Source organism: Phaethon lepturus, unplaced genomic scaffold, assembly GCF_000687285.1.
Source record: "Phaethon lepturus isolate BGI_N335 unplaced genomic scaffold, ASM68728v1 scaffold25197, whole genome shotgun sequence".
In the NCBI taxonomy this organism is placed as follows: domain Eukaryota; kingdom Metazoa; phylum Chordata; class Aves; order Phaethontiformes; family Phaethontidae; genus Phaethon; species Phaethon lepturus.
The window spans coordinates 1-10,284 of record NW_010551527.1 but is presented as its reverse complement, the minus strand read 5'-3'; the positions used below and the strand labels follow the sequence as shown (position 1 = coordinate 10,284).

The 10,284-nt window shown below is 41.4% G+C and overlaps 1 protein-coding gene across 1 annotated transcript; it reads right to left on the bottom strand.

Annotated features, from left to right (window-relative positions):
• Positions 1-621: 621 nt before the first annotated feature.
• Positions 622-7,510, bottom strand: DDIAS (DNA damage-induced apoptosis suppressor). Its single transcript, XM_010290952.1, has 5 exons — positions 7,398-7,510; positions 6,243-6,404; positions 4,966-5,083; positions 2,041-3,186; positions 622-1,986 (listed from the first exon to the last, which is right to left on the bottom strand). The coding sequence occupies exons 1-5, from the start codon at positions 7,508-7,510 to the stop codon at positions 622-624; spliced, it is 2,904 nt and encodes a 967-aa protein (XP_010289254.1).
• Between the last annotated feature and the right edge of the window lie 2,774 nt (positions 7,511-10,284).

The window sequence follows — 10,284 nt, the reverse complement described above, 5'->3', positions numbered from 1 at the left end:
CAAAAGAAGACCCCTGAAGAAGTAAACGACCACCAGAGACAGATCATTGATAACATAAACTACTGACGCAAACCTTTTGAACTACTCCGCCTCACTTCATATTTATGTTTTGTATTGCATAATCATATGAATATGTATGCTTTTGTGTAATAAATATTTGCCTGCTCGCCGAAACGGTGTGCAAGTTAGGAGGAGCGATCCCCCTTGCACCCGGTGCTGTAATAAACATACCTGCTTTATCACTCATTTTGAGTTGTGAAGTTTGTTTCCGCACATCAGACTGCAGGGGCAATTCCTGTGATGAAAAGACAATGCTGAACACTAAAACACTTCACCTACCTGTACTTGATAAAATGAGATCTACTAAATACTCACACATTTACAAAAGTTTTTATTGCACATTCTTGAGTTAATTTACAATAAAATAAAGTAACTGCAAATTCTGTTTTCCCCATCTCTGTAGTACAAAGATCTGCAAATAAACAACTGATTTTAGGAATACATATGCCAACAGGCGTATAAACAATTCGTTTTTAAACAGCTCTTTTCTTCTACTGGTTCCTTCCCAAAAAGTATTTAAAAAAGGGTTAAAAAGAACACAACACAGAAATACCTTTTTTTTTAGTGTTTGGGCTTACCGGAAAAAGAGCTCTGTGTTTGGAAGAACAACTCAGGAGACCAGCCAGTTACCCCTCCCAAGATACCTGCTGAATAATTTGCACTTGAGAGGACATTCTTGCCTTCTGAAGGGCAACAAGTTTCCAGGACTGTATCATTTAAAAACAAGGCCTTGGTGACACCTGCAGACACAGGAGTTGATAGAATCCTGGCTGTATTTCCAAGGTTTAATTTCTCATTTCTGAAGCACACGTAATTTTCACTGCTGTCTTTCCTTTCAGAAATAGAGTTCCTGCCAGTGTGCCCACAGGTCGATTGCAAGTCAGTAGTAGTCCAGCCAACTGTTTTTAAGTTTAAAGATGCAGTTGGTTTCAACCTTTTGTTTGCAGATGGAGGGATCCAGTCCTCAAAGCTGGCACGCGGTTGGCTGTTAAGGAACTGCTGTGAAACAGAGCTATTATTTTCTTTGTCTTCCCTGTTACCTGGCCTTTCACGTTTCACTAACCTGCCAGTAAGCTGCTGCAACAGAGTGTTTTGAAAGGAAGACCTAGACCGCTTGCCTTTGGAATGGATTTTAGTGGGATTTTTAGGGGTGAAGATAGTGACAAAAGAGCTTCTTTCCCCAACAGGCCACAGTTTCTGGAGAGGTTTTGTCATAGGAGTTGACTGTGAATAAGGAACAAAGTCCTGCACACTAACTGAATTGCATTCCGAATCCCAAAAGGAGTAAGTTACTGGTGTACTGTGCTTACTAAAAGCAGGAGGGGACCTATGTAGGGATGAGCTCTGTTTTGAACTGTTACAGGGAACATCTCCAGGATAAAGCACCAATTCAGGAGCTGTGACCTTTTCTGTCAAAGTATCTTCCTGTACTAAAGAATCACATGATTTATTTAAAAATTCTACAGGTTTTGATACCTCTCTTGCACTTGCATCAAAGAGATCAGCAGAAGCATTGTAACTGCCTTCAAGGAAGCTATTGTTCCACAGCATCTCTCTCCTATTAACAATTTTGAAGGTATTTTCTGACAGTTCTGTCAATGGTTTTAATTCTCTTTTATGTGTCTTTCTTGTAATGTTGGGAGTTGCTGGATCAGAGTCCCATGCCCCTGTGAATGTAAGATCTGCTCTTTGGCTTGGTGTAGAAAAAGAATTTTCTTTATTTTCACAACCAGCTAAAGAGCTATCATGTGCAGAATGTACACAGGTAGCTGCCTTGCTGCTTCTTAAACAGGAGGTTTCTCCATGTTCAGCAGTACACTGCAGACTAATAAAAGAGCAAGCTGACTTCGAAATGTCAGTATTTGCTTCTTTGGACTGCACGTATCTGCTCTCAGAAACAGAAAGCTCTGATGTAACTGGCAAGGACTGTGACAGAATAGAGAGATGAGGGTTAGGTGTAAAGCAAGATGCTCCACATACCTTGTCAGCTGAAAACAAAACACTAGAGGAAGACTCACATTGTGACACCTCATCGCTCAGAGGATTTGCATTTGACTGAAGGCAAGCAAACACCACATTTTCCCAGCTATCATTCTCTGCTGGTGGACAGAACCTCCCCAAAACACTCACTTCAGGCAAACTGCCAGCTACTAGGGTTTGCCTGGGATATGCTTTGTGAAGATTTACACCCAACTTGCTACTTTCAAGAAGGGCATGTTTGCCTGCTTCAAGGCTGGGTAATGTTACAACACTCTTGCCATCTTCTATTCTGGCTAAAAATTCATTTAGGCTTTCTGAGAATGGGAGGTCATCCCAAAGCATAGAGTCCACCTGAGACACTCCAGCTACATTGACGTGATGAGAAGCTGAGGCATCTCTCTTGTAAAAGAGGGAGTTGTGGGATTTTTCTCTGTAAGAATGATTTCTACTATTAGTCTTTGGGTAAATGCTTTTCACTCCAGATTCCAAGGGATGTTGTAAAAACCTGGAACTGCTTCCATGTGAACACTCAGTCTTTGAAGAGGATACTCTCTCTAATTTCTCAGTTGCAGAGGTACTGTCAGTTCGACTAGGCTGTGAACTCAATTCATTATCCTCCTCTTTATCCTCTTCCTTCACAGCAGAGCTGCAAAACCGTGAATCCCAAGGTGTTTGATTGTTGAGGCTTACACTGCATGATTCTGCAGAGACAGGCCTCCCTTCTTCTTCATGCTGTTCACTCACCAGCTTTCCTACTTCAGGAGTGGGAAAGTCTTCTGCTGTTGCCCAAGCAACAGATGAAGTCAGGCTGAAGGACAGCTGCCAGGACTCTAAAAAACTTTCCCTGCCACTAGACTGAACAAAACGGGAGTTTCTGCTCAGGCTAGACAAGCTGCTGAGCTCACTGACAGGTTCATCTACTGGAGCTGAAGATGCATCGGATAAGTATGAGCTGCTATTACAGCTCCTGAATTTTGCTGACTGCAGGAGCCGATGGAAGTAGCTGATAACAGTAAAGCCGGTAACAGCAGTGTTTGGCAGGAAGATCTGGCAAGCTGTAAGGTTTTTCGTATTTCTATTAATTCTGGAACAGTTTTGCAAGATGCTGCTGGCAGCAGAACACCCTCCATCTTCACTTGCACAACCCTGAGGGAGGAAAGAAAAAAAACAACTTAGTAAAATGCTTTATTTTGCGACAGAAAAAAAAAAGGCACATCTTTTAAGTCGGGCTTATATTTAGGTCTCACTTTTTGTCACGATCTGCAGGGAAGAGAATACAAAACAGTCCGTCACACAAAGAAAGCAGTACTCCCTGGGAAATAAACACTGGCAAAGGCTATTAAGGGCATCACAGCGAGAAGTTCTTTGCTTGTTGCAATTACACAGAGCTTTGGAGGTGGAAAAACAACCAAGGAATCTAAGAAAGGACTTCACAGAAAATTTCTTCCTCCCTTTAGGGCACTGGATGCTTCCGGGCTTCCTGCAGTGCTGTCCTGTGCAAATGGCTAGCTGCCTAAGGCCAATGCTTGTCTTTTACCTTGGAGGTGCTGGGCAGTACTTGAAGCAAAGCACTCTGGTACCAGATATCTGACTTGGCAGCCCAGCTATCAAAGCCAGCATGGTATTTGTTATGTGCTACCTCTGTGAAAGGGAAACAAGCTACAATCTTTATCTTTGCAGATTTATTTGGAAATTAGTGTTTCAAAGGAGCTTCAGCTGTAATTCTTTATAGAACCTGCTTCTCTCTGCACAGAAATTACAGGTGAAAAATTACATTAAAAGCAGAGGGAATTATCTAATGTTTTGAGAAGTGGTTAATCTTTTTTCGCCTTCCACTCAAGGTCTGCCAATGCCAGTGAGGCCAAAAAGCAAATGTAGCTATCTTCAAATTTAACAACCCTGCTACTTCCTGAGTCTATGCAAAGGTTGAGGCTGAAGGCAACACCCTTCTAGGTAAGACTTAAAAAAGTATGTTATGTTGATTCCGAGTTTTATCTGGGAGAGTGCAACTGCATGCATAGCTTAACAAAACTATACAGAAACGTCTACAGCCAGAGGCTGAACAAATGGTCTTCAAATGTGCGTTCAGTCCTTGTGTGTGCAGGAGCAGCAACAAGGCTGTTGATATGTAGAATTACGTATATTTGTAAAGGCATCAGACCTAGAGACCTGGTGAATCGATCCAGTTAAGTAAAGTCCTCCAACTTCCATAACTTAAGATGCCATGAATTAGGAAAATCTCAGCTCAGATACAAATCTCATGGTACCTGTGGGAGAGGAAAAGCACCTGCCAGGTAGGATTTAGTTCACAGACTTCATACTATGAATGACTCACACAAGCACTTGAAGAGAACTTAGAAGACTGTTTCTATGGAAATATTACTAAGAAATAATATTTCAAAGTCTGTTAAATACATAAAAGAGCCACAGATGCATATGTTGAACAGCTGTACTTTATCAACATTTTTAAACATGCTCTTACATCCAGAAATATCAAAATGCTGCAAGGGGATGTGTTTCTCCTTCCATTTCAGACACCAGGAGACTGTGTAGCATGTGAAAGGTAGGGCAGTGCTCAAAAAGACAGTCTGTTTCTTACTTGAACTGTAGATGCTTTTTTACAGACTCCAAGCTGTTACTGATATGCACAGGAGCTGGCACTGCTCAGGCTCTCTGAAAAGCAGCCCTGACAAGCTGTCAAGATGACTACTGCCATTCAAGATGGCTTTTGGATGCGACTCATTTAAAATAACATAGGAGTCTGGGGGAAGAGGAGCAGAATCCTTCCCATGTCCTAGTCCTAAATTGTCTCAAACTCCCAAAAGATGTAGTACATGATGCTTTGATAACTCAGTCTATGCCCCCAACTGGCTACAAGCTAATGAAAGAACTAATTATAGGAGAGTAATGTGGATTAAAAGTTACCTTCACTCCAAATATAAATCTTCTTCCAATGAAACAGGATTCCACTGCTTGAACTAACACTCCTGGAGATGCATCTGTGTTTGTTTCTCCTGACAGATGATGGAAGTCTTGAATACACCTTGAGTAAAAACATATAGAAGTACTGCACCAACAGAGGAAGCCTTAGCTGTAGTATAGGTAAGACATTTTAGCTGTAGTATAGGTAGGACACGTGCTAAAGAAAAGATACCGTGGCAGCTTAAACTAAACGTAGAATGAAAACAGGAAACCAGGAACCTATAAATTCAATTATTTACCCCACTTAATTTGTTAGTGAAATAGAAGTAAACAAAACAACCACTTTGAATAGGTTCAATACACATACAACTTTCAGGTGTTCCCTGCGTGGCTGTGATTTTTGTATCGACACAATGACTGTATAAAGCTGTCAATATGCTGCTATTGCTTACACATCCTTTCTGCCCGCATCTTTACAGTGACAGCAGCATCCATATCAAGACATGCAAGTAACTCTTTTTCACAGTTGACAGTAGTACTGCAGTGTAGCGTAGAATGCCTGCCATGAGAATGCTATTAATGCTGCTAATATGGGATTTTAAAAGTGTCCATCACAAGTCATTGGAAAGTAACAGAATTGAGAAACATGCAGTGAATGTATCCAAATATCCCATTATAGCAGTTTCACATATCAGAAAGTCTGAAGCTTACAAAGTAGGTGGTCAGGCTCTGAGGACTTACAGGCTTTCTTAGAAATCCTTCTTTGCTAAAGGAAGATCTGGTCATCTTGAAGATCAGTCATAAGGTGCACACCTTTTTTTTTTTTCAAATCCAAACCGTTACAAAAAACCCAAAACCAGAGGCTCTACCTTTCCTGTAAGACTATTCAAAAATCTTGGGGGAAAATTATATCTAAATCTCTGGAAAAGCCAATTGACTTAGTAATCTGCCATTAGACAAAGAAAATTCAATCATCTCAAATAAAGGAAGGACACAAGGAAGATGCCTAAAATTGTGAAGCTCACTTAGTAGGCTGTAGCTGCCTTCAACAGACAAGTGGAAGATCTCTTATGTAGAAGTAATCCATCTCAAAATTTCAAGATTTCAGGAAGAAACCAAACTTCAGCATTTTCTCAAGGTGATGGTACCAAGGAAATGCTGGAAGGGAGCACTTTAGCAGCTTCTTCCCACTCATCTCCCCACCATCCAAGCTCATGTCAGTTTTTTTTACGCTGAAGAAAATGCAGCAGCTATATAGTTAGAAACAATCCATTCCTTACCTCTGCAGATTTTCCGCAGTGACCCCAAAGAATGGATCTAAGCAACTTCCAAACACAGTAATGTCAAACAAATCACTAGTGTCAGCAATCTTTAGGGACAATCTATACCTGTAGCCTGTGTCTTTAGCTTCACCTGTGCAGCCACATTTTAGACAGTTAAACCTGATGAGACAGTAAAAGGATAAAAAAAGAATGAATATGTGAACTTCTGTTAATCACCGCTGAGGTAAGAACTTATCTGCAGCCTTAAGTATTACTACTATAATGTATCAAATATTCCATTACAAACTATAAGATTCTTTCTTATTCTTTACTCCTTGAGGCGTTACTCTTACCATAGGCACAGCAAGGGGTGTGTATCATGAAGAATCCCTCTGGCTTCTTTTATTGATTTATTAAATGCTAGCCTGTTGTGAAGTTGGAGAGAGACAGTGGACTTTGAATGACCTGTTGGGGAGTAATTTTGAATTCCCTGCACCCCCTTTTTTCCATTTCATTCTGGTTTGGGATTTTTCTTCCTGTAGCCTTAGTGTAACACCTAGATTTAAAAAAATCATCAGGAAATGGCACTATTGTCTTTTAATTCAGCATTTGAAGCAACAGATATTCTTGCTTTGCCAAGTCAGCTTCTTCCATTTAGTGTTGACATTCTTTGACTTACTGTTGTTCTTTGTGTCATAAATTTCATATAACAGTGGGATTAAAAAGGGAAGTTCATAGGTTTCTGGACACACAGTAAGTGGAAGAGTCATACCTGATGCACTGCACAGATAAAATGAGATTTAAAAAAAAAAAAATAAGGACTTGATTTGGAGGGGCTTTCAACCAGTGCTTTCCAATTTAGGAACAGCACTGAAGAACTGGACTGCAGGGGATGCACTTGGAAGCTATTAACGCACATCATTTATTCTCCTAAACTGTCCTTTGATACTGCATGGCACTGACTGCAATAGAACTCTCAATCCGTAATGACCTCCAAGCTGCTACTGGAATACAGAGAGGTCTAAATAGTGATAGGTAACATAAATATCTGAAATTAGCACTTATTTCTACAATGGCTGGATTTTCACCAATTTGTTTTAACTTGTGTTCAGCTCACAGAGATTCCTGAGGTCTCTGACAGTTACAGTTAATAATCCCCAAAACAGAACGTACCTTCTAGAATCCAGTATCAGCCTAGAAAAGCATTTTTGACAGGCAGGATAGATGAAGCAGGAGTTCTGGACAGAAATTACGGAGGCAGCCAAGAGTCCTCTCACACTATTCATGTGCTCACAGCATCACCTGAAACAAGTAAGTCAAAATGGTTCAGAGTTCTCATTTTATGAGATATTAACTGTTTTTAGTGGGGTGGTTTGAACATTTTGAAAGGCAGTCCTCAGGATATGATGATCTCTGTTTGAAAATGGGAGCCCAATTGAGGCAACATCTATTATTACCCTTAATTAACCCTTTAAGAAGGGAAAAAAAAAAGATATCTAATAAGAAGCAAGTGTTCATGATATTTGCACACTCTTCCAGATAAATCATGCAAATTCCCACTTGTATTTAAGGAATCTTTATTAGAACTATCCTTGAGCACAGCACTGCAGTAAATCTGTTTGACTTTTTCCCTTAATTTAGAATGAAGTCACAACGTGGGGTTAAAAACTAAAATGATTCTGCACTTGTAATTCTGCAAACACCTTCAATACCAATGACTTTGAAAGGAGATGATGCCCAGAAAACCTCAAAAAGGCTTGCAATTGCAACTATATCCATACCCTTTGAGCCAAAGGGACAGCTCTACAGTATTTACCATTGATTTCAACAAAGAGGCCATATGGATCTGACAAATAAGTTATGAACTAAGTATTTAAATAAATAAGAATTAATTTAATTTTTATTAAGTTTTACTTTCCTGCAGAATTATTTTGCCATTATTATTACTATACTGTACAAAATACCAATTTTTAGGAAACGTCCTGTATTTTAGAAAGTTAACTTTTTTCCAGCAGATGCTAGAAAAATGCAGACAAAATTACCCTACAATACCTCAAATCATAGAGTTGCAACTTAAATGACTGAAATGTCAAAATGTCACTACAGCTGAATTAAAGAACATCTTAAAAATCCTTCTTTGCAAAAGCCCTTTATCACACTAATAGCTAAATTTAAATCTCTTTTCAATGTAAGCTGCAGAATAAACTCAGAATAGGAAGTGAATGTCACATCTTCGGCCAGAAGTCCCTCAGGGAGGCAGAAGATGAAGGAGATAAAGGAGACTGAAGAACGGCTTTTACATGCTAAAAGCCATTCAATAATCAACAATGATGTTTTGTTCGTATTTTGCCACAAACTAGTTCAAGTCAGAGGCTATCCCTTTGAGCATTCTCAGCACTCTGGTAGAAACAAGATCTGTAACATGAGTACTGGAAAAATGTGAGTGACTAAATTCATTACTCTGAGCGGTTTGGAGGCAAAAAAAATAGTCAGATATCCAAATACTCCCTAGGGCAAAAAGGGCAGGAAAACAGAGGCAGGAAAAGGTAAAAGCTTTACTAGGGGGCCAACCAAAATGAAAAATCGCTCTTCAGAACATGTATTAACAGAGACTCATTTGACCTGGTATATTAAATGGCGCATGCCTTCAATTCTTGCCAAAATGGAACTATTTTGCTTTAGTTACAGTACAAGATACCAGTAAATACTGCAAGTAAAACATACCAATTTACAGAAAAGAAGTAATAAAAGTAAGTCTGAATTTGTTATTGCCCAAGAAGGTGAACTTGGAGAAAATCAGCGGGTGCTTCACATTCCAACTGGTTTTCAACTCAGAACTATATAAACAAAGTGTACTGTTATCTGCAGTTTTTAATGAAATAAAAAAAAAAATCACACACCCCAGAAAACACAACAAATACTTCAGGTGTTTCATTGGAACATAGGAGATAAAGCATAGCATGTATATATTCACACAGGTTCTGGTAAGAGCTCCCTTTAGAGCAAACAGACTCAAGAGCCACACCTCTATTTCTCTTTGGTAGAAATATGGCACTCATTATCTGGCCACAAGCGAAAAAAGAACAGTAGAAATAGATCAGGTTTGCATTATTATTTTTTTTTTAATAAACAAACCAAACCTCTGGACCCACCACGGGGCACTGCAGGTGCTCCCCACAGCAAGCCTCCAAAGAAATTTCCCTGTTAACAGCCCTGAAGCCTCACCGAGCTTTCCACCAGTGCCTGGTGCCCTCTAGTGGGATCACTGCCTTTTCAAACCCCCCTAAGGAAAAAAAAAAAAAAAAATCCCACACAAGAAGAGTTGTAACAGGTCTCACACTGCAAGTTTTACCCCTTAACCAGCACTCTCCTCTCACTCCAGCCCCCAGACGCCCCCGGAGGCCGACAGCGAGCAGCCAGGCCGAGCTATCCGGGAGGGGGCACAGGACCAACGAGGATGCTGAAGGCCGAACGGAGCTGCCTGGCTTCACCCACCCACCTCGCTCGTCCTGGGCGCTTTAAGCTTTGCTCAACACCCAGGAAAGGCTTCAGTTACTGAAATATTATCGCTCTTACCGATGTGTCTATTCTAGCGCTCCCGTGACCAAATCGAGTCTCCGTCTCCCGGCCGCAGGGGCCTCCCTGAAGGGGAACGGTGAAGTGCTGTCACCGGGGCCAAGGGAACGGGCAGCTGGCGGCGGCGGTGCCGCCTCCCCTCGGTACCCTCAGGCCCGCACGGCGGGGAAACAGCGAAAGGTGGTTATCGTGGCCATACCTCCATCGCCTCAGCTCCGGCCTCGGGGAAGCGCCGCCTGCAGCACGGCTCCACCACCCGGCCACAGCCCGAGCGCCCAGCTTTGAGGCGAGCCCGGAAGACGGAAGTGCAGGTTGCTGAGACCCGTTGCTGGAGGCGGGGACGAGGCGGCGATCACCCAATCCGAAACGCAGTCCGGAGGCGGGGCCGCCCCACTTACCCAATAAGAACGCTAGGATGCCAGCCTCGTTCTCACAAGTCCCTCACACGGCACCTAGCGACGAGAAGGGCGTATCATGTGCGCCA

Coding starts and splice junctions, on each gene's coding strand:
- DDIAS (XM_010290952.1), bottom strand. CDS start 7,510: ATGAATAGTGTGAGAGGACTCTTGGCTGCCTCCGTAATTTCTGTCCAG. Junction 6,405..7,397: donor CTGATACTGGATTCTAGAAG/GTACGTTCTGTT, acceptor CTGTCTCATCAG/GTTTAACTGTCTAAAATGTG. Junction 1,987..2,040: donor TTTTGTTTTCAGCTGACAAG/GTATGTGGAGCA, acceptor ATTCTGTCACAG/TCCTTGCCAGTTACATCAGA.